The sequence below is a fragment of the Lissotriton helveticus genome, chromosome 11 (assembly GCF_964261635.1).
Source record: "Lissotriton helveticus chromosome 11, aLisHel1.1, whole genome shotgun sequence".
NCBI lineage: Eukaryota > Metazoa > Chordata > Amphibia > Caudata > Salamandridae > Lissotriton > Lissotriton helveticus.
This window is the reverse complement of record NC_136072.1, coordinates 269,625,961-269,648,645: the sequence shown is the minus strand read 5'-3', so window position 1 is coordinate 269,648,645 and position 22,685 is coordinate 269,625,961. Positions and strand designations below refer to the sequence as shown.

At 49.2% G+C, this 22,685-nt stretch overlaps 1 protein-coding gene across 11 annotated transcripts in view; it reads left to right on the top strand.

Annotated features, from left to right (window-relative positions):
• TRIP12 (thyroid hormone receptor interactor 12) overlaps positions 1 to 22,685 on the top strand; it is a 1,008,257-nt gene that overhangs the window by 518,530 nt on the left and 467,042 nt on the right. For all 11 annotated transcript variants that reach the window (XM_078668151.1, XM_078668159.1, XM_078668158.1 and 8 more), the window contains 2 exons: positions 11,495 to 11,723; positions 18,679 to 18,797. In XM_078668151.1, the coding sequence (XP_078524277.1) occupies positions 11,495 to 11,723; positions 18,679 to 18,797 (348 nt within the window). The remainder of the gene's footprint in view (positions 1 to 11,494; positions 11,724 to 18,678; positions 18,798 to 22,685) is intronic.

The window sequence follows — 22,685 nt, the reverse complement described above, 5'->3', positions numbered from 1 at the left end:
GAGCAGAAAGAGACCTCAGCAAGAATTAAGTGCGAATCTCGGCATCTACTCAACATCCTGTGATTCTGGGCAAGTCACGTATTCGTCCCGTGACCAAAAAAGAATTACCGTGTCATTGTGTAATATAACTTGATCTAATGTAAAGCGCCCAAATACCTTCGGGTCGAGCTCGCGCTGCAAAACAAAACCCTGTAAGTTGATACCCATACGTTCCACAATTCACATTTTGGTGCCAATGATAAGTTTGGGTTGAAAGACAGAGAATACCTTAACAGGACTCCGACACAGGAGCCTAGGCAGGACACTGCCACACATCACTGACATGTCAACATGCACAGAGCTGAGCAACTTTAGACCCCACCAATCGCCAGCTGTGCAGTCCTAGGTTCAGCACGCATACATAAATTTAAACAAACCACAGTCGTGGCGTGGAGCGCCAATCCATGTGTGTAAAATTACATTTATTGACCAACTTTCCTGTTCCATCGTCGTGAGTGCACAAGAGTAACTGTCTGGCTGTCAGTGGCAGTGTTTGTTTACACTTGGAAACGCCACAGTGCCCAAGAGAGGCCCGTCAGACCCGGAAGACGGGGTGGGTGCATGAGGCTTAGTGGGGGCGGGGGGGGGTTGGTTAAACCCCAGAGGTTGCGTAGAAGGGATGGGTCGGCGCCAAGGGTTAAAATATCAATTTTTTTTAAGTGTGCAAGGTGAAATTGGTGTGTTCGGTAGAAATAAATCCAAGCATTTCAATAAATAAAGGCAGCTAATTTTTCAACGGAACCCATGTCCATGCATGCGGCACTCTTCCCAGCACAAAGGATGCCGCACATCTTCCCTCATAAAACAAGCCTTGGCCGCGCAACAAGCAAATGGTGCGCGCGAAAGTGAGTGATCGCGAGCAAGACGTGCAGCTGCGACCGGGAGTTGTGTGTGCAAGTGCGCGAAAAGGAAATTAAAAAGAAGCACACAAGTGGTGCGCTTGAAAGTGATCGCGGAAGCCAGATGGTGCTTGTGCGCGTCTCCGCGCTCGTAACTGCAAGCTTTAAGCCATGGTAGGATTTCTAAAGCCCACTTACTAAATGTCTCGCCAGATCTGCGCATGCACTGGCTCAGGCGAGACCTAAAAAGGGAGGTTTAGGCCTTGCTATTACCTTAAAAGGTAAAGTCAAGTTAGCAAGTTTAAACTGCCCTTTTTGGCAGACTGTAAGCCATGTTTTACCTAGTCTCTCTCTGGCCCTTGGTACCCCTGGTGCCATGTACTAGGGACTTACAAGTAAGTTAGACTATGCCAACAGGCGATTAGCCATTAAAACATACACCATTTTAAGGGTCAGAGTGCATGCACCGAGTCTCGTTTAGCAGGGCTCATGTCATTTCTGAGCCTTAAAACGAGTACCTACCTGTCAAATCTGAAAGAAACAGGTTAGTATTAGATTCCTTACCTTAGAATATCCCCAGGCGTCAGACTGGATCCGGAAACGTTTGCCTAGCAGTACCCTTGCGCGTCAGTAGGTGTCTTCTGTGCTTCCGGGTCCGTCGGCGTCGTCGGCGCCGGGATGACATCGCCGGAGTACTTAGACGCCGCCCCTCGCGCTGATGTCAGTTCCTATTTTTTCCGCGCCAGCAAGCGCTGATCCAGAAAAAGTGGTACCTGTAGGAGAGTGGGGTCTGCAATCCCATGGCCACCCCATATTTTTGCTTTTTTGCTTCACTGATTTACGACTTTCCCTGGCTGTGGGCCTGCTAATCAGACCCACAGCCTAGCTGTTCTCTCTCTAAATTGACAAGCATGTACCTTAGGTGCATTTACCAATTGGTACTGGGCCACCTTATCAGTCCCTGTACAGTATACCTTAGGTATCCAGGGCATAGGTGTACCCAGGGCCTACCAGGGGCTGCAGCATGTATTATGCCACCCCTGACTGGCCATCCAAAACACACAACTGGCTGCACGACAGCTGGGGCAAGGTGGTGTAATCACCCTTTGCTTTAGATATAGTTCCCTATATCGAAACCTAAAATTGACACATATATTCCTATCAGTCACTCCTATGGAAGGCCTAATCAGTCCTGAAGGCAGAGTGCTTGGAATTATGTGAGATGGTGCTCTGGTATGAGCTGAGCCCGTTTGCAGCTTGCAGAACCAAGTCCTAATAGCTGTTCCATGATAACGCTATACCATATACTCTTAAGTGCATTATAATCCTCGCGGTTAAATGCTAACTTTGGTATAACATTATCAAAACATGTCTAGTAAGGTGTCATACGAATTGGAATACTACCTCCTCGCCAATTCTGGCGACGGGGGTAGCATTCCACACCAAAGGGTTTCCTGCCTTGGGAGGTGCTAGCACCACCCCAGACAGGATTTTGTGTATTAGGTAGGCCAAGGCTGAAAGGAATGAGACCTGCCTGGGGCACACAAGGTGCCCTGTGCATACACCGGTTCCAACCAGTTGCTGGGGCACTCCAGCCCCAGCTCTGGCGGGAAACTGGACAAAGGATAGGGGGTGTAACCACCCCCCTTCCTGGTCCCACCCAGAGGAGGGACCTAGTCGTAGTGCAGCCCCCTTTAGCTGAATAAAGGTAGGAGCTGGTCCCATTCCCAGTTAGATTAATCTTGACAACTTCCACGAAGAACTCTTGACGTTCGACCTCCTGAACATCAGAAGACTGAAGAATCTCCCCTATGGTCAGGGAGTGACCATCCTGCTTCGCAGGCACCATCAAGCTCCTGTTCGGTTTGCTGAAAGTCCTTCCATCCCGGAATCCGACAATCCAGCTCGACAAGACCCGGACCTCCAGACCTCTCTGACCTCTACACACATCCACAGCACAGCTGGGACCCGTGGGTGCGACGAGCAACGTGGAGACGGCCACCTTGAGAAAACCTGCACAGCGCTTCCAGCACGACCACCGAGGGACCCTCGAGTAAGTGCATCAGGGTCTGAAAAGCCCTACACCGACGCAGCTCCTGCACCAAAGACCAGCCCCCCAGCAACCATGAGATCTGCGTGGGGCCCTTTTGCCTGGTTGCTGCATTCCCTGTTGTCTGGTCACTTGCCGGCTGGCTAGTGACCTCTGAGACGACGATCCGAAGAATCCAACACTGCTAGTCTGGTCCTCCAGACTGGCCCTTGCTTCCCTGTGAACGAGAAGCACCCTGGACCCTCCTGGTCCACACCAGACACCATCTTTGTTTCACTGCGTGGCTTGCATTTGCCAAGGCCTGTTGTCCAGATCGACGATCCGACACCGCCGACAGCAGCAGACTACGTGGGACAGCTCGTGCCTCCAGCCTGGTCGTGAAGAGCAGCTCCTGGTCCGCGCAGCTACAGAGAGAAGCGACCCTTCCTTCACCTGACTGCGGCAACAGCATCTGGTTCCCTCCTGGTTCCAGCACCGTCACTGGCTAGTGACCAAGACTCTACCCCCTTCCCTTTCAGGACTTCTTCCTTTCAGTTCCATCCTTGGAACCACCGGACTCCTCCATCTGGCTGCCTGCCAGCAACTTCTTGTTTCAGGCATCACCGGGATCAACGCAGCAAACCCGACGCAACTTCAGCCCTATGCACCCGCAGCCTGTGGGTTAGGTAATAGGTAACTAAAGCTCCTAGGTGCTGAAGTCTGTGTGCACTATCCTAGTGTCCAGGTCCACTGTTCTTTTCCCTCCATCCAGCCGGGTTCGTCCGGAATCCGTAACTTTCTAAACTGTAGCATCCATAGACGTTGGTATGCATCCCGCGTGAGAGTTCCCACTCTGCACGTGAGTCCCGTGGGCCTCCTGCTCCTTACTTACCTAGTTCGTAGCGTAGTCCCAGCGATCCTCCAGCCTCTGGATCTCCTTACAGTATTTTCCTTCCTCGCATTCCATTGTTTTGAGTATATGGTTTGCCGTGCCCCTCAGGCACACTTGTAGATATTGTGCGAACTCGTATTTCTTTTGTAGTGTGGTCATGTGCTTAGCCCTCTGACCTCATAAAGAGTTCAGAGGTGTTGTTAATAAATATATAGTTTATTTTCATAACAACCTGTGTGGTGTCCTTTCATTTGGTATTCAAGGGGTTATATTGTGGTAAAACAGCTGGCTTCACATGCCAAAAGAGTTTAGCCTAAGACTGCTTTGTCCATGCTACCATTAGGATAGCTGGTCTATAAAGGTTGACTTACAACCAATCACCATAAGGGTTGTTTGGACTGATACAAGGTGGTCACTAGAACTAGTGAACATCATATATCAGGCCAACTTCTCACAGTACCCTTAGTTAATTTTTGACTAAACATTTTCTATTACTTTTGACCTTTCTTCGAAGTCGAATGACTCAGACGGTGTCGGTAGGCATGCCCGGGTTCAAGCCCTGCGTCGACTGCAACCGACTGATGTCTGTTACCGACCCCCTTTGGCGACAAGGCAGAGCTGAGCGCTTTAAGGACTCCAGGGCTACGGCCAAGTCCTTGGGCCTGTCGGCCCCGCGCCAGCAATCTGCTGCCTTTCGCCCCTATCGTGGACAAGGAAGGGGCGCCCCCACATGTCCTGCCAGCCACGGCCCGCAGACCAACATCCAGCGCGGTGGCGGACGTGGTAACCGCCGTGGCGGTGCCCGGGGACAACAGCTAGGCCAGTCGAGATCTACCCCTGCAGTATCTGCCTCAAAGCCCTCCTAGTCTGAGCTTTCAGGCCCACGTGACGCCAGTGGGGGGCAGGGTTCGCCATCACCTCCTCCACTGGGGCAACATCACATCGGACAGGTGGGTGCTGTATATTGTCCGAAGGGGCTACTCCCTCCCTTTCCAGGCGACCCCTCCAGCCATGCCACCGCAGTACCACCGCGTGTCGGGGGATCACTTGAATCTTCTGCGAGAGGAAATTGTGGCCCTCTTGGCCAAAGGGGCCATCGAGCGCGTTCCTGGGCCAGAAGTAGGGTGTGGTTGTTACTCCTACTACTTTCTGGTTCCCAAGAAGGGCAAAGGGGGCCTACGCCCTATCTTGGACCTGCGGAACGTCAACTGCTTCCTCCGGAAGGAGAAGTTCAAGATGCTGACACTGGCTCAGGTCTTAGCTGCCCTGGACCCGGGAGATTGGATGGTAGCGTTGGACTTGCAGGACGCTTATTTCCGCATCCCCGTCCTGACAGCCCACCGGCGCTACCTGCGGTTCACGGTAGGCCACGAGCACTTTCAGTTTACCGTGCTCCCATTCGGCCTTACCAGCGCCCCTCGGGTGTTTACGAAAGTGATGCCGGTGGTCGCAGCTCATCTGCGCAGGTTAGGGGTTTCAGTCTTCCCCTACCTCGACGACTGGTTGTTGAAGGTGGGCTCACCCCAGGCAGTCGTCAGCCACCTTCAGACTACGGCCGACCTCCTACACCTGCTGGAGTTCTCCAATGTGCCCAAGTCGCACCTGTGTCCTTCTCAGAAGCTCCTCTTCATGGGAGCGGTTCTGGACTCGGCGCAGTTTCGGTTTATCCTCCCGAACAGCGAGATATTCAGGCTCTGATTCCAATCTTTCAGCCTTTATCCCGAGTCACGGTCAGGTTGACGCTGTGGCTTCTGGGGCTGATAGCCTCCTGCATCCTTCTGGTGCATCACGCCAGGTGGCGGATGCTGGTTCTGCAGTGGGACCTGAAGTTTCAGTGGGCCCAGCATCAGGGCAACTTGTCCGACCATGTCTTGATCTCGGAAGGCCCTGCAAGACAGTTGCAGTGGTGGCTCATGGACCGCGATTGGGTCAGCGGGGATCCTTCTCCCTACCCCAACCCGAGCACATAGTTGTGACGGACGCGCCCCTCCAGGGCTGGGGAGGCCATATGGGAGAGGCAGAGATCAGAGGCCTCTGGTCTCCGGCGGAGTCCCAGATCCGTATCAACCTTCTGGAGCTGCAGGCGATCCGGATTTCACTGAAGGCATTCCTCCCCTCTGTCCGGGGGAGTGTAGTGCAGGTGTTCACGGACAACACCACCGCCATGTGGTACTGCAACAAACAGGGCGGGTGGGGTCGTGGACCCTATGCCAGGAGGCTCTGTGCCTCTGGCAGTGGCTGGAACATCAGGGCGTGACCCTGGTGGTTCAACACCTGCCAGGTTCCTTGAACGCCAGGGCGGACTAACTCCGCCGTCGGTGCATGATGGATCACGAATGGCGTCTGAACTCTGACGTGGCGCAAGGCCTCTTTCAGCAGTGGGGAGAGCATTGGTTAGATCTATTCGCCATAGAAGAGAACGCGCAATGTCATCAGTTCTGCACGTTGCAATTTCTAGGGCGGCACTCGCTCTGAGACGCTTTTCGTCGCGGGTGGAGTTGCGGTCTGTTGTACACCTTTCCACCTATACCACTTCTGCCCAGAGTGCTGAAGAAGATCAGGTGCGACCGGGCCCAAGTCGTCCTTGTGGCTCCGGAGTGGGCACCGAGGTTCTGGTATACTGAGCTACTCAGCATGTCTGTCGATCCCCTGATTTGTCTGTCCCCTTCAGAAGGACCTTCTGTCGCTGCAACAGGGGACGGTCCTCCACCCGAACCTGTCCAATCTCCACTTACATGCGTGGCGATTGAGCGGTGGCAGTTGAGGCCATTTGACTTGCCTCCTGAAGTCTGTAATGTCATTCTGGCAGCCAGGCGTTCCTCCACAAAATCAGTATACGCCTGCAGGTGGAACAAATTTGTGGCATGGTGCACAGCAAAGGCTGCGGATCCCCTTTCTGCCCCTTTTCAGAGGTACCCCTCTTCTTTCTATTGCCCAGCAGGGCTCTGCTCTGGGCGCACTGAAGGGCTACCTCTCGGCCATTTCGGCCTCCTTAAGGCTACCTGATCAGCCCTCATTGTTCAAGTCCCCGGTTGTAAATACGTTTTTGACGGGCATCACTCATATGTTTCCTCCAGTTTTTTTCGTGAATCCTCAGTGGGACTTCAACCTTGTTCTAACTTTTCTGATGTGCGCTCCCTTTGAGCCACTTCATAACTATCCTCTTCGCCTCCTTACTCTGAAGACCGCTTTCCTGGTTGCCATCACCTCTGCCAGGAGAGTGAGTGAGCTCCAGGCCCCTTCTTCTAAGCCTCCTTTCCTTTCAGTCCATCCGGACAAAGTTGTGTTGCGGACGCGACCCTCTTTCCTGCACAAGGTAGTCACAGCCTTCCACATCGGGCGGTCCATCACTTTGCCCACCTTCTTTCCACCTCTGCATCCCTCGAAAGAGGAAGAGACGCTGCACCGTCTGGACCCAAAACATGCGCTCTCATTCTATTTGGATCGCACACGCCAGTTCCGGGTGGATGACCAACTCTTTGTTGGTTACGTGGGCGCTGAGATGGGACGGGCGGTGCACAAACAAACCATTTCTCGATGGGTTGTCTTGTGCATCAAGGCTTGTTACTCTTTGGCTCGAAAGGAGCCTCCTGTGGGGCTTCATGCCCATTCCACACGGTAAACAAGAACAATTCCCAACAGGTATCATTAAAAGGCAATTTTAACAATGTATGCACTTCGCATTACATAAATAAGCAACAAGGAGTCACTAAGGTTTTTTGAGAAAAGGGTATTATTCACCAATTGAAAAAAGGGGTTCTTTCACATGGCAATAGTTAGACAGCACTGTACAGAACAAATCATGTGACAACCCAGTGGCACTGTGTTGCTGTCTTCCTAATAAACAGGTGAAAACGACACGTTTGGTGTGGTGTCTCCATTGCGCGAGCAACTAGGATCTGGATATATTGTGGCCTGCTCTGGCCACAGAGACTACCCCCCTGCGAGCAAACGGGCCCGTGTGCCTCGTTCAAGGACACAGATGCGGGAAAACGTACCTATTTGGATTGGCGCAAGAAAAGCAACATGCTGCCCGGCTTTAGCAGTGGCCCGATGGGATTGTGAGACGGATGAAGGGCCGGTGGTTTTCACTACGAAAAACATTTATTCACCCGGACTATAGCTACCAGGGTGCATAGCGAGGACACGCCCAATGGGGCAGGACTTAGCTAAATCCAAACCACCTGCGAATCTGCAACACACCGTTCCTTTCTTCACCTTACGCCATGCCATGATGAAGGATTATTTCCGAAACGCGTAGGCAGAATGGCGCTGTACTCACTGTGACGACCGTGGCATCGTGTTCCTGCCTTCCTAATAAAGAGGTGAAAACGACATGTTTGGTGTGGTGTCTCCATTGCGCGAGCAAAATTGTAGGGACTGGTAGCCCGATGTGCCTTTGCTATGTCTCAAGATATGTGCTCCAGTGGTTTTTACGAAAATTAACTTTGAAAAAATATATATTTGGCTACATTGGGTTATATATATGTTAGAGCCCAAATGTTGCCCAATGTAGCCCAATGTAGCCCAAAGATGGCCACCAGAGGCAAAAAAAAACAAATGTAGCCCAAATATCAGCCAGATGTAGCCCAACTATAGCCCAATGACAGAATGTCCCAGAGTGTTCTAAAGAACAACTAGAACGCTAACAGTCTTACTTATGACAAAAGTATGGCACACCTGAAGTCATCTTGATTGGAATAAAGTGGTAACACTTAATACATTTAATTTGAAAAGGAACAAAATGAGGGGTGAAATTCACTGAAAAAACATAGGTTTCACACCAGTTATAGTTAGCTGGAAATTTTACTCGCATAAAACCATTGAAATTCCCACGTTATAGTTAGTTGGACTCACTATAACTTGCACGTCTGCAATGCACTGCTGATGACGTCACATATTACATCACTCATGCATATATTTAAACATTACTCGCTAATATATGTATTCACTAAGATACACTTAATAAGCCAGTTAACCAATCAAATTTTTTTTTTAAAAACACTGAAAAAACCATAGGTTTCAGGCCTTATATAGTTAGGAATTAGCATTTAAAAAACCTTTGAAATTCACTGAAAAAACCATAGGTTTCAGGCCTTATATAGTTAGGAATTAGCATTTAAAAAAAACTTTGAAATTCACTGAAAAAACCATAGGTTTCAGGAGTTATATAGTTAGGAATTAGTTTTTAAAAAACCTTTGAAATTCACTCAAAAAACTATAAGTTTTAGTGGTGTTATAGTTAGCTGGACATTTTACTCATACAAAACCAATGAAATTGCTCCTATATAGTTAGTTGTACTAACTATATTTCGCGCACCCGCAATCCACTGCTGATGATGTCACATATTGGATCATTCATGACATGGTCAGTGACATCACTGATGACATCTCAAATGACATCATCCACGTGACAATCACATACACCTTTTCATACAATTTTTCATCACTGTTTGTAAAATACAGAGTATCATATTTAAATCCATTGTCACAGCAATACAAGTATCTAAAAATCCACTCAGTGATTCATAGATGTATACACACATCTAATCACTTACCTATGGATTCACTCATACATGCTGTCAATGAACAATAGAACACTATCAAAAATACTTATACATCTATATCGACATTAAACAGCACGCATCCTATTCACATATGAAGTCATCCTACTCACTTATGCAAACAATGGATCATACTTACATATTTACTTAGCAAAACACTTATACAAACACCACTTCTTCTATTCATTTAGATAGTAAGTCATACTTAGTGAATTATAAAATCATTATTACAAGTATACAGTTATCCATACAGTCACTCACACAATCATTGTGTCTTATGTATACTTATTTATATACAACAACTGACACATACACTGCCTTTTATTTTTCTAGTTTGTTGGACCTGTACCTTTGAGAAATATATTTGCTCATCACCACACCCATGAAGAGATTCCCTCACCCAAACTGTTAGAACATGTAGTTTTAACTTCATATATCTACTGAATCAACTATTCACACATCTTTGGACAGTCTCACACCGCCCACCGAACCCCACACACTTTCATAATCCCATACAAATACTCAGTTAACTAATCAATAACTAATATAGACTTTCACATAGCTAGTAACCAACTGTAGAATCTGTTTACACAACAACTGACAGTGATATAGATATTCACACAGTTTAGTCACTATCCACTATATTTAGTGAGACATTATAAATTGGTCAAGTAAACAGTCAATTACACTGCTACTAAATCCTCCATCCAAATATTTATTTATATATATCCACTCATTCTTCAATGTAAATTGCTATATATATATAATGCATATTTAAATAACGAAGCAAACCACATTCACTGGATGATGTCATCAGTGATGTCATTTGAGATGTCATTTGAGATGTCATCAGTGATGTCACTGACCATGTCATGAATGATCTAATATGTGACATCATCAGCAGTGGATTGCGGGTGCGCGAAATATAGTTAGTACAACTAACTATATAGGAGCAATTTCATTGGTTTTGTAGGAGTAAAATGTCCAGCTAACTATAACACCACTAAAACTTATAGTTTTTTGAGTGAATTTCAAAGGTTTTTTAAAAACTAATTCCTAACTATATAACTCCTGAAACCTATGGTTTTTTCAGTGAATTTCAAAGGTTTTTTAAATGCTAATTATTAACTATATAAGGCCTGAAACCTATGGTTTTTTCAGTGAAAAAATAAATAAATATATATATATATATATATATGTATATATGTGTATATATATGTATATATATGTATATATATGTATATATATGTATATATATGTATATATATGTATATATATATATTTATGTATATGTTTTATAGTCACATGCAGCTCACTCACCTCTTAGATTCAGGCAGACCTACAGACTAATTGCATTTAAACACTTGTGCTTTGAAATCTTAACTATGGTGGCCTGGATGGGAAAGGGTGTAGACTGTGCTCTGACTGAGTTTCATGTATTTTACATTGATTTAAATAGTCTCACATTGTGACTGTTCAATTTTTTCTATCTATATTTAACTTTGTCTTGCTCACTGTATCTATCGTGGCACTCCCAGCTAATTGATTCAAGCATGCAAATCTACAATACAGGAGAGCTTCAGTTGCATGTGAGTAACTTATTTCTTTTAGTCAGATATCTTGGTAGAACTCCACCCTTCGTTTTCCAGTGAGAAGTATATCACTCACCCAAAGTAACTTAATCAGTGATTTAAACATGGGGAAGTGGGAGCACCAAAGCTGCTATTGTTAGTGTGAATATCCCATTTTCTTCACAAGTGTTCGTGTTAGCCCGACGTTGTTTTTTCAGCTTGCATCAATAGGAAGCCTGTTTTCTTCTTATTGGGTGTTTTTGGTGTGGCGCAAGAATAGCACACAAGCTATGCAGAGCAGCTAATATTGTTTTAAACCATCTAAATCTGTTTGTTATAGACCTCCTGGATTTTCCAATTCTTAATTGCTTAATTTTCTTTGGGAACACACATACCTGTTTACAGTATTTTCCTTTTGTGAAAGTATTGCATTGTTTGCAATATGAAAGGAAACACAATTCTTGCTTTTAAATTAAGTCTTTTGTGTTGATAACTCCTAGACCTTTGACTTGTTTCATACCTTTAATTAATCATGACTAAGTTTGTCTACTTTTTTGTAGGTGGGCATGCAGAACTAAAAAGGGATGATGCTCGAGCACAGCTAATGAAAGAAGATCCAGAACTGGCTAAATCCTTTATAAAAACATTATTTGGTGTTCTTTATGAAGTATACAGCTCGTCAGCAGGACCTGCTGTCAGACACAAGTGCCTTAGAGCAATTCTTAGGATTATTTATTTTGCTGATGCTGACCTTCTAAAGGATGTACTGAAAAACCATGCAGTTTCTAGGTGGGTCCTGGTTTGATTGTGCTGATTACATTGTATGCTTAATACATGGCTGCCAAGTTTAATGCAGATGCAGTATTGGCTTTGGTTGCATTAGCTGTCCGAAGTTGCTGCAAGTTAGTGTGTTGCATAAACCAACAAATAATTTTCTTGTAGTAAATCTTCTGCTTTTACATTTTAAGCTGAAAAATGGCAAGCAAGATGTTGCATTGTTTTGAAATGTTTTATTTGAAAAAGAAAAAAAAATAAGCTTTCAATTAAAGAGGTGTACTCTAAAACTTAAATGGAAGTAGGTCAGGGCACACATGCACCACAAGAAAAGTTAGCCCTCCGCTAATGGCATCTGCTTTCTAACACGATTCCGAAAGTCTGGGTCACTGGCTTTTTGCTTTTTTCTTCATTTTAATTGAATTTTTTCTTTAAAACTTCATTTTAGATTTATTAAACGAATCCTTTCACCAACAAATATTTTATCTGATAGAAACTGTTAGTTGTAGAATCCTTACCTTGGATTTTCCACCAGGCGTCCGTCTGGATCCGGAGACTTTTCTTCAGCAATACCTCTCCGCGTTGGTAGGTGGCATTGGTCATACCTCTCCGCGTTGGTAGGTGGCATTGGTCAACCTAGCGTCTGTGTCGTGGTCACTGGGATGATGTTGTGGTGCCTACTTAGATGCCGCCCCTGCGCGCTGATGTCAGTTATTTCTTTTTCTGCGCCAGCCTAGCCTGATCCGGAGTGAGCTGCCTGTTAGCTGTTTTTTGGCTACCTTTTTGTGACTTTTTTTAGACTTCCATTTTGAGTCTTGGACTCCTGGTGTGCGAGGGATGTACTAGTGTCGGACCGGCTTCAAGCCCTGCAGCTCCTGTCACAAGATGTCTGTGACGGATTCGCATCTAGTGTGCTTGTGGGGTCTGGCGTGTGACCATGACTCAGTCGTGCTTCCAAATGCCTGGTCCATGCACCCGATGAGTTTGCGGAAGCGGTCCCGAAAGTTGTTGGAGGCCCTGCGGTCAGCTCCGCTTCACTACCGGTCTTGTTCAATAGGAATGTTACTAGGCGGTTCGCTGAGCCCCCACTCATCGTCGCACTCCGAGTCTTCGAGGTCCTCCGGTAAGTCGAAGCACAAGAATGCGAAGAAGCATAAGCACTTATACCCTTCTCCCCATAGGTCGGCTGTTGTGACATGGGACTCTGAGTGTTGTCGCTCCAAGGTTCTGTCTCTGGTGCCTTCTTTGGGGATAACTCTGTGCTTCCCACCCTTTCCTGGAGCCGTTACATCCCCTGCCCAACTCGGACAGTTTTAGGAGACCTTACACTTAGTCTTTGGGCTGCCTGACTCAACCGGTGGGCCTTCTGGCCCAGTGGAACATGTCGAAGGCCCTGGGCCTGAGGGCCCCTGCCAATCTAGCCCAAGATCCAGATCGATGCCGGTCAATCTCACTCGACTTTCTCTGGCTCCAATCCTGACAACAATGCTCCTGGCACTGGCTGTGCCCCCTGGCCGACGCCATACCTTGTCCTCATCCCCGAGTTGGACACTGAGCCGGACTGACTTTTGTTCCCCTGTTAATTCCTGGAGTTCCATATTGATCCCCCCCCCCGCCCACGTCTCCCTCAATGCAACTGTCTTATGATGGCATGTTGGAGGATTATTTGGCACTTCTCCTTCAGGAAGTCTCAGCACTTTTGGCTATGGGAGCTATAGAGAGGGCCCCTGCGCCAGAAGTACCTTGTCCTCCTCCTCCTCCTCCTCCTCCTCCTCCTCCTCCTCCTCCGTCCCCTCCTCAGTGACTCCTCAGTTGGGTTGATTCTGGGCTTTCTTAGGCCGGTTGTTCTGGCTGTGGAGTGTTTTCTGGTCATTTGCGTCCCTCCTTGGGACTTTGGCATTGTTGGCTGCTTGACAGCCCTTTTGTTGCTTGTGTGTTAACCTTCCGCGGGGTGTTATTTTTCCCGTGGCTCTTTTGATTTTTCCTCTGCTGTGGAAAGTTCTTCCAAAGAGGGTTCCTATATCTTGGGATTTAACGTACCCTATGTGGGGTAGTGGTAGCTGTCATATCGCTTGTGCTCTGCTAGGGCGTTCTGGTCGCCTTTGGGTGCATGTTCTCCATGGTGTTTATGTAGGTTGCTTATGCTTCCTGAGGTCGTCTGCACGGCCACTCGTAGTGGTGTGCCCGGGCACCTCCTCCTCTCCCCGTGTCCTGAGGTCTGGGATGATCTGTGTTCTCCCTTGCCAGGCGCCGCTTCACCTCAGGATGTGCGCCCTCGCCTGTTGCCGCCGTACCTGCAGTTTCCTGACGTCAGGCAACTAGGGCCCTAATGAAAGCCTACGCTGTGGCTCTGCAGGCTTCTTTGGCTCCTCCACCTCCTGAGATGTCCGCGGATACCTTGCCTCGCGCGGGGCCTTCCGCGGAGTCTGCCCTGGCGCCGAAAGGTTCGGCTTCAGGTTGTAGGAGGGTGGTGTCGTCGAGGTGCAGTGCTTCGGGGCTCCCCTCTTCGACACACGGTGTCCTTGCCTCCACGCAAATCCCTACGTCGCTCCCTGTGGCATCGCAGGAGTTCACAGTGACTTAGAGCTTGTCCCAGAGTTCCCCTCGGCCCTCTGAGCTCCCCAGTCCGAGTGGTGCCCGGGTGGAGGCCTGGGGTGCTTTCCAGAGTCCCTCTACACTGGTGGCTGCCCCGTGTGAGGTCGAGCCGGTGCCTGTGGCGGACTCCACAGCGCCGTGCCAGCGTTGGGTCCTTGATTCGTCTCCAGAGGTTCCTTCCTCTCTGAAGGTTTGTAATCTCCTGGTCTCTTCCTCTCTGGAGACAGGACGCTGCATCGTTGCTTTTTCGTTGTCGTCTTCCAGGGAGGGATCCTCACCTTCCCCGCAGCCTCAATCCTCGGACCCTCTTTTCCGCAGCTCGCGGTTGGTTCCTCCACCGGCTTCTCCGCCTTCCCGGGGGGGTCCCTCAGGTTCCCCACTCGTCCGTGGATCCCCCACCATTCAGGGGCTGGCCATTTCCCCCTCTAGCTGGACTTGGGGATGGACAACTCCGTTTGCAGCCGTCGCCCACGGAGGAATTGCTTTCTCCCCCGTGGAGGCCAGTGTTGCCTTTGTTTGGGCTATTTTCACAGCCGCTGGCATTTTGCGAATGGTTGACCCCGTAACCCCATTCCCTACGCATAATCTTTTGGAATTTCTCCACCAGGACTCTGGTGGACGGGAGCTGTTCCTTCCTTTCGAAGCGTCGTTCCCCAACGCTCTTCTGTGGGCTTGGGGGCGTACTGCCACAGCTGATCCGTTGCCTCAGCCTCTCCTACATCGCCACCGTCTTGCTCCGCACGACCCAGTCTGCCTTTCCTTCCACCCTTCTACTCAGGGCTCTCTTCTGCGGACTGCTTTTCCGTCCTTGCCTGTGGTGTTGTTTCGTCCTCCTCGGGAGGCTCGGTGGTTGGATTCATGGGGGCATAACATCTTCGCTTCATCCAGTGCTGCTTTGCGGGCACTCAACACTTTGTGTGTTGGCCAGGGCTACCTCCAGCCTGTGGGATTCTGTGGAGTCCCTTCTTTCTCATTTCTCCCATGAGGGTGCCTGCACTGATCTACGACACCATGTGTTGGATGGTCGGGAGTTGGCTGCGTTTATTCTCTGTGTGGCCTTGGATGTTGCTGATGCTCTCGGCCATGCTATGGCCAGTTCTATGGCTCTCCGTCGCCATTCTTGGCTGCGGGATGCTGTTTTTCCTGAGAATAGTAGGGAGCGTTTGGTTGACCTGCCCTTTGACGGGGTCCTTTTGTTTAACACATGCGGACTCCGCCATTCAGCATCTCCTTGCGGGGCTACGTCCTTCTCCGCCTCCGTTGGCTGGCTTGTTGAGCCTCCGGGACTTGATGGAAGGCGTTATCCCACCTACTTCCTGGAATCTGGTGTTTTGAGTGGCCCGTTTGTATGTTCTGTGTGGTATGACGTGCCTTCAGGGTCCCTTGGTTGGCCCCTCTCTTCTGTTGGCTGCTGGTTCAGCCCTTTTGGCAGGTGTGTATATTTTGGCTGATTGCTAAGCAGTCTGTGGTTCCTACCGCAGGTCTTATGTTCTGTTCTCTGATGCAGACCTTTTTCCCTAAGAGTGGTTCCCATGTTTTCTTTAAGATGTGTCATACCCTAAGTGGGGTACCTATAGCTATTGTATAGCTCTGTCCTACGCTGGGAGGGTGTGGACTCCCTTTCGAGGGTTCCTCGCCTTTCCTGGCGTCGCTCTATACCGCTGGTTTTGTTTTGTTGATCTTTTCTGGATGTAGCTTGCGCTGCTCCAGGTTCTGTCATTCTCAGTACCTGCTGCATCGCTGGACCTGCTTTGGCATGCCGTCTGCGGCGTTGTGCTGTGGTGTTCCCGCACTGTTTTTTATCCGACGTTTCGGCCTGGTCCTCTGCCAGGGGTTCCAGGGGGGATAGGATTTCCTGGTATTTTCCTGTGTTCTGGTTGACAACTTTAGTCCGTCCTACTTATTTCTTCTCTTGTGGATGGTCCCTCTTCTTTTCGTGGGTCTGTTTGTCTGAAACTGTCTCCCTTTACGGGTTAATCTGAATTTACCTGGCCCTTGCGTTAGTCTTGCGCTCAGCTTGGTCTGAGCGCTTGGTTTCATGGTACTTGCCAGCAGCCGGCTGCGCACGCCTGATCTTTCTGGTCCACAGCCGGGGACTCTGGCGTGTGCCCTTGTGCTCCTGCCTCTTGTTCTGCTGGAGCCTTGCGACACTACGTCTTTCGTCTCACCCTACCTTTCTTGGCTGTGGAGCCATTCCCGCCTTGTCCGCTGACTCGAGGCTGAGGCCGGTTCAGCTGTCACCTTCACTGTGTGTTCTCCTGTGGAGGGCTTTGCCTCCATTTCTACCTCTTCTCCATGGAGTTTGGGGTGATTCTTTTCTTCCTCTGTACTCCTCTGCTGCTGTCTGTCAAACCGGGGCTTTCTGGCGGATGTCCCTGGTATCTTGTATGGGCTTGGGGTATCCTGGCCTCCCTTCGCCTCGTCCTTGCTTCCTTTTGCTTGGTGGTGGCTGGGCCACCCTTGTCTCCATTACACATCCCATGCTGGGCCCTGTGTTTCCTCCTGCTGGGAGGCTCTCTCGCAGGCCCTCCTCCCTTTTGGGTATGGCTAGGCTTTCTATTCTACGTTAAGGAATCTGCGGAAAGTAGTCTCTATCAGATGTACGAGTTACTGACCTTCGGTAGCAATGTATCTGGTAGAGACGATTCTAGCCGCATATTCCTTCACGACCCGCCCTTCCTCCCCGTTCTGCGAGGACCTTCAGCTTGGTCTTCTGCACTCGCCTGCCTCCTGGTAGTTTTGTCTTCTGCGAGTGCCCTCTTTCGCTTCCTCCCTAGTGGGATGCTCATTCTGTCTTTTCCACTCCTTTCTTTCTGGTGATTGGTTGGTGGGTTCATGGGTACTTCTGCGTCCCTGCACCTTGGTCTTCCAGTGTGGGGCCTCCTCATGCTCTTCTCCCTTTCTTATTGCTTGCAATTTCTGACTCCTCTGCAGCCCTCTGAGTTGGGGTCTCTTGCCTGTGCCTCGACCCTTAGCTCCATATAGGGAATGTGCCTCTCCTGGCTGGTGTTGTCTTGGGGTGAATTGTTGTTACTCTTCTGTTCTGGCCTTGTTGTCCCTCACTGTTTATAGAATGGGGTTGCAGGCCCCTTTCGTCTGCTTTGACTTTTCTCATTCTTTTTTGCACCCAGGGAGGATGTTGTATTTACTTGCAGGGTTGCTTCGCAGTAGCTGCGCTCTGCTCTTCCCTTCTATGACTTTCGGTGCCACAGTGCCCGGCACTTTCCCGTATGGTGCTGTTCCTCACCATTCGTTTCTTCCCTTTCTGTTTATCGGATTTTTTTTTCGCACACTGTTCCCATATTCTCACAGTTTGTTTGTGATGGCTCCGTCTTGTGGCGCGGAAAAGTTCTCTATAGAAAACTGATGTTAATGCGCCGGTGTGGGGCTTATTTGACCTTGCTGACGTCACGCCTGCGTACGTCAGGGTGGAGTCACGTGGTACCTGCCCCCGGTGCGCACAGATGCTGTGGCAAAGAAAATTTTCCGGATCCAGTCTGGCTCACTGGGATAATTCTATGTTAAAGAATCTGCAGCTAGAATAGTCTGTACCAGATACATAGTTACCGAAGGTAAGTAACTTGTACATTGCTGTAGTAGGAATGGGATTTGGTGTTGGTCTTGCTTTTTTTTTTTTCCATTGTAATATTCATTGCTAGACTGTTGGCAGGTTTTGTACATTGTTTGCCTACTGTAATTTGGTGCGTATTTGTAATTACTTTTAACCAGCCTGACCGCTTTAACTGTCTGCCAGACTCTTGTAATCTGATATGTCTGAGTGTTCTTGACATTCTATTTCCTACCATAACACCTTGTATCATGTGGTAGTGATTCAGCACACTTACGGCATTGACTGTATATTTCCCTGAGAGTGATGGCATTTCGCCAACTCATGCTCACAAGCACCTGAAATTGAGTGCCCTTTTTTGTGTGCTTGTCTGCTTTCTAAACGGTGCTAGGGGCCCTTTGTTTTCTGCTAATTTCACCCCACGTAGCAACAGCTCCCAAAACAGGCAGCCATCTTTGAATGGTATTGTCCATAGTGTGTCACTGTCACATGATGGACACCCTGTTTAAAAGCAGAATTTCAGCTTTCTTGGATCTTTGCAAAAAAATTATGCCCAACATATTCCAAAATGGAGGCCAATTCTAAATGGCGTTTTGTTTAATTGTTTTGCCATATCAAGACTGCTGACGCTTTGCTTCATGTTTTGTTGGCCATTTAAGTAAAAGCTCAAACTTTATAGTTCTTGAAAGTTAGTACACGAAACTAAATTCGTTTTCAGTTGAAGTTTAAGGTAATTTGTTCATTTATTTCATTTTAACTGTCTTAAGATTGATTTTTATTAACTGTTTTGTGTTTTTTTTTCAACAGTCATATTGCTTCTATGCTATCAAGTCAGGATCTTAAGATAGTGGTTGGAGCCCTTCAAATGGCAGAGATTTTAATGCAGAAGTTACCTGACATTTTTAGTGTTTACTTCAGAAGAGAAGGTAAATGACAACTTACTACTCTAGTTTTAATAAAAATATGTATTGGTTTGGGTCATTTAATGTTTGATTAAAATTGGTTTGAAATGTAAAAGTGCATCATAAATTGGGGTACTATAACAGGATGAATGTTATCACTGAAAGCATAGTTTATATGTCACCTTGTTCGCAATGTCTCTTCTTTCTCAGTGAATGTTTTTGATGGATTTTGTATTGTAAACATAGAATTTGTCAAAACAGGGATTAAATGAAGAAAAACGTGATATTTCAGTTGAGCAGGGTTTGCTGTGATAATTTTATTAAATGCGTAGAGCGCTTTTACAAAAACTCAACAGAGAATGCCATAAAAAGTGTAGAATCCATACAAATGAGCACTGTGACTTCAGAGTTCTGTAGAGGGATAAGAATAGTGATGGGTAGGATTAAAACAGAGAACATTTCTGTTTGTGGGTGCTAAGAGAGGGAAGGAAGGGAAGAATTGAACACTTGGGAGGCAAGGAATGACGAGGCAGTGTTTAAGATCGTCAGTTATGTTCAGGAGTTTAAACTCTAAGCGATTATAAAAAAAAATAACTTAGAATTACCCCCAGGCGTCAGACTGGATCTGGAGAAGTTTTTCCTGCGCGTCGATAGGTGGGGTTGGTCGGCTCAACATTCATTGCTGGCGTCGTGGTCGTTGGAATGACGTCGCAGTATCTACTTAGACGCTGCCCTCACTCACTGACTTCAGTTCCTTCATTTTCCGCGCCAGCTAGCGCAGATCCAGAGAGCTGTACCTTGAGTCACTTTTTGACTCACTTTTCGTGACTTTTGTCAACTACTTTTATTTTGAGTCTGTTGACTCCTGGTGTACGAGGATGTCATTACGGTGGACCGGCTTCAAGCCTTGTGGCTCCTGCCACAAGCTAATGTCTGTGATGGACCCCTATCTTGTGTGCCTCTGGAGTGCGACCACAACCCGAAGTTGTGATCTGACTGCCAGGCCATGGCCCTGAAGTCTTTGCGGGAGCAGTCCCGAAAGCTTCTGGAGGTCCGCCAGTCTGCTCTGCGCGTCTTGTGGTACCGGTCAAGAGGGAGGTCACGGTACCGGTCGCAGAGCCATCATTACCACTCCTCATCGAAGTCTTCGGGTACGTCGAAGCACAAGAAGAAGGCGAAGACGCATAGTCGCTCTTTGTGTTTTCCCTGTCCATCAGCCGACGCAGCAGGTAGTCGTCCGGCTCCGCCTGCGGAGCCTGTTTGGTCGACTCCTGCCTTCTCTCACTTTCTGGGACCCGGAGCGACCCCTGCCCAGCTTCAAACCTTTATGAAGCCTTACACTCTATCTTCGGGCTGCCAGACTCTGCTAGTGTGTCTTCGGGCCCTGCCAACTCAGAAGGGGCTCTAGGCCTTCGGTGGCTTCGGCTCAAGGATCCAGGCCTGGACCCAGATCGGCACAGGTCCACCTCGTGACCCCTCCGACACCGAATCCAGTGACATCCCCGCTACCTCAGACACCGGTTGAGTCCCCAGCTAGCGTCGACCCCAGCCTCCCCCTCGATAAGAACACGGAGCCAGACTGTTGTTGTCTGACGTCGGTACCGGCGCCGACTGGTACTTTTGTACCCCTGTCCGCTCCTGATGTTTCCTACCGCCTTGAGTGGTTCACAGGAGAGGGTGAGGACTGGGAGGGGTCTGTGGACCCTCGTGCAGACCTGTTTGAGGAACCGGACTGGAGAGAAGAGTTGGGTGAGGCCAGTGGTCTGGATACCTCCCCAGATCTTGGCATGCTATCTGTCCCTACCGTGGCTACTGAGGGTGCATTGTATGCAGTGGTGTTGCATATGACAGCAGAGGCCATAAACCTCAAGCTTCCTACGGTGGCGGTTAGACTAACTGGAGAAGTGTGGCTCAGGGGTTAGAGGCAGCAGACCCGGAAGCTGAGATCGGTCCTGGACCAGGGTTCAATTCCCCGCCTCGGCGGGTCTTGGGCTAAAAATTCCACGGACTCGATAATTCTCGCCCCGGTGCCTCCTCGACTCACGGGTTCACACTCTGCGACTCAGGGCAATAGCTTGCTTAATCTCCACAACGGCCCCTCGCGGCGGGATGCCTGACTTTCACCTTGTGGATACCCTGCTATCTCACAGGGGAATACCAGGAAGGGTTCCCTAAGCATGCGCCGGGAAACCCACTGCGGGTAGCTGTGCGCTATATAAGCTCAACTACATTTACATTTACATTTAACCTCCTGACAGAGGTGCTTCAACCGGCAGCGGCCTCCTTAGAACCCTTGCTGCCAGTCAATGAGCCCTTATGGGACATCCTTTTGGGCATTTGGTCCAAGCCCAACACAAGGGCTCCTGTGGACAGTATAATCGCCGGATGCCACTGCCCAGCTCCGGGCGACCCCATTTTCCTCTTTTCCTATCCTTCCCCTGAGAGCTTAGTACAAGCCTCACCGTCCAAGGGTGCATTCCCTAACGCACCACCTGATCAGGAATGCAAAAAGCTGGACCACCTTGGGAAGAAGTTTTCTTCCTCCAGCTTGGGACTGCGGTCGGTGAACACTGCATGTTTATTGGGCTGTTACTCCCACTCTGTGTGGGACTCTGTTGCACAGGTGCTGCCACAGTGCCCGGATGAGGCCCCGGTCGTGCTCTCCCGAGGGGAGAGTCGCACGAAGTACACCATCTGCTGTGGGCTGGACACTGCAGACTCACTGGGCAGGATGATTTCCAGATGCTACGCCTGGTAGAAGTCCACTTGCTTTTCGGGGGTGTCCAAGCAACACATTTGGACATGCCCTTTGATGGCCGTCGCCTGTTTGGCGACAAAGCAGACAACGCGCTCAAGCGCTTTGAGGATTCTAGGGCTACGGCCAGATCCTTAGGCCTTACTACCACCTCCCGCCCAGCGCGATCTGCTTTTTGCCCCTTTTGTGGCTATGGAAGTGGTGCCCCGCCATCTTTCACCCAGAGCCAGAGGCCTGCGCAACCTGTCCAGCCTCTGCATGGCTGTGGGCGTAGATTCCACTGCCCTGGGGCCAGCGGGCGGGCCAGTCCACCAGCACCCCCTTTGCAGCAGCCTCTAACCCCTCCTAGTCTAACCTTTCAGGCGCATCAATTGCCAGTGGGCAGCAGGATTCGCCATCACCTTCCCCACTGGCTCAACATCATGTCGGACAGGTGGGTTTTGCAGATTTTCCGAAAGGGCTACTCCCTCCACTTCGAGACTACACCTCCATCCATGCCACCTCAATTCCATCACATGTCGAAGGATCACTTGTCCCTTCTCCAACAGGAAGTCACAGCTCTCTTGGCCAAGGGAGCCATTGAGCTTGTTCCTGCCCCAGAAGTTGGTTGTGGTTGTTATGCCCACTACTTTCTGGTGCCCAAGAAGGACCAGGGCCTGCGTCCTATCTTGGATCTCAGGGACGTCGACCGATTCCTTCTAAAGGAGAAGTTCAAGATGTTGACACCGGCTCAGGTCCTTCCTGCTCTCGACCCTGGAGACTGGATCGGCCTCCGGCTTTACCTGCGGCTCATGGTAGGCCACAAGCACTTTCAGTTTACCGTGCTCCCCTTTGGCCTTACCAGTGCCTCTCTGGTGTTTCCGAAAGAGATGGTGGTGGTCGCAGCTTATCTGCACAGATCAGAGGTTCCAATCTTCCCCTATCTCAACGACCGGCTGTTGAAGGCGGGCTCGCCCCCAGGCAGTAGTCACCCACCTCCTGAATACGGCCAACCTCCTGCATCAAACCTGATAGCCTCTCAAAAGCTCCTTCTCACCGGGGCTGTTCTAGACACGGTGCATTTTTGGGTTTATCCTCCCAAGCAGCGAGTCTGGGATATTCGGTCTATCATTTTTATCTTTCAGCCTCTATCCCGTGTTTCGGTCAGAATAACCCTG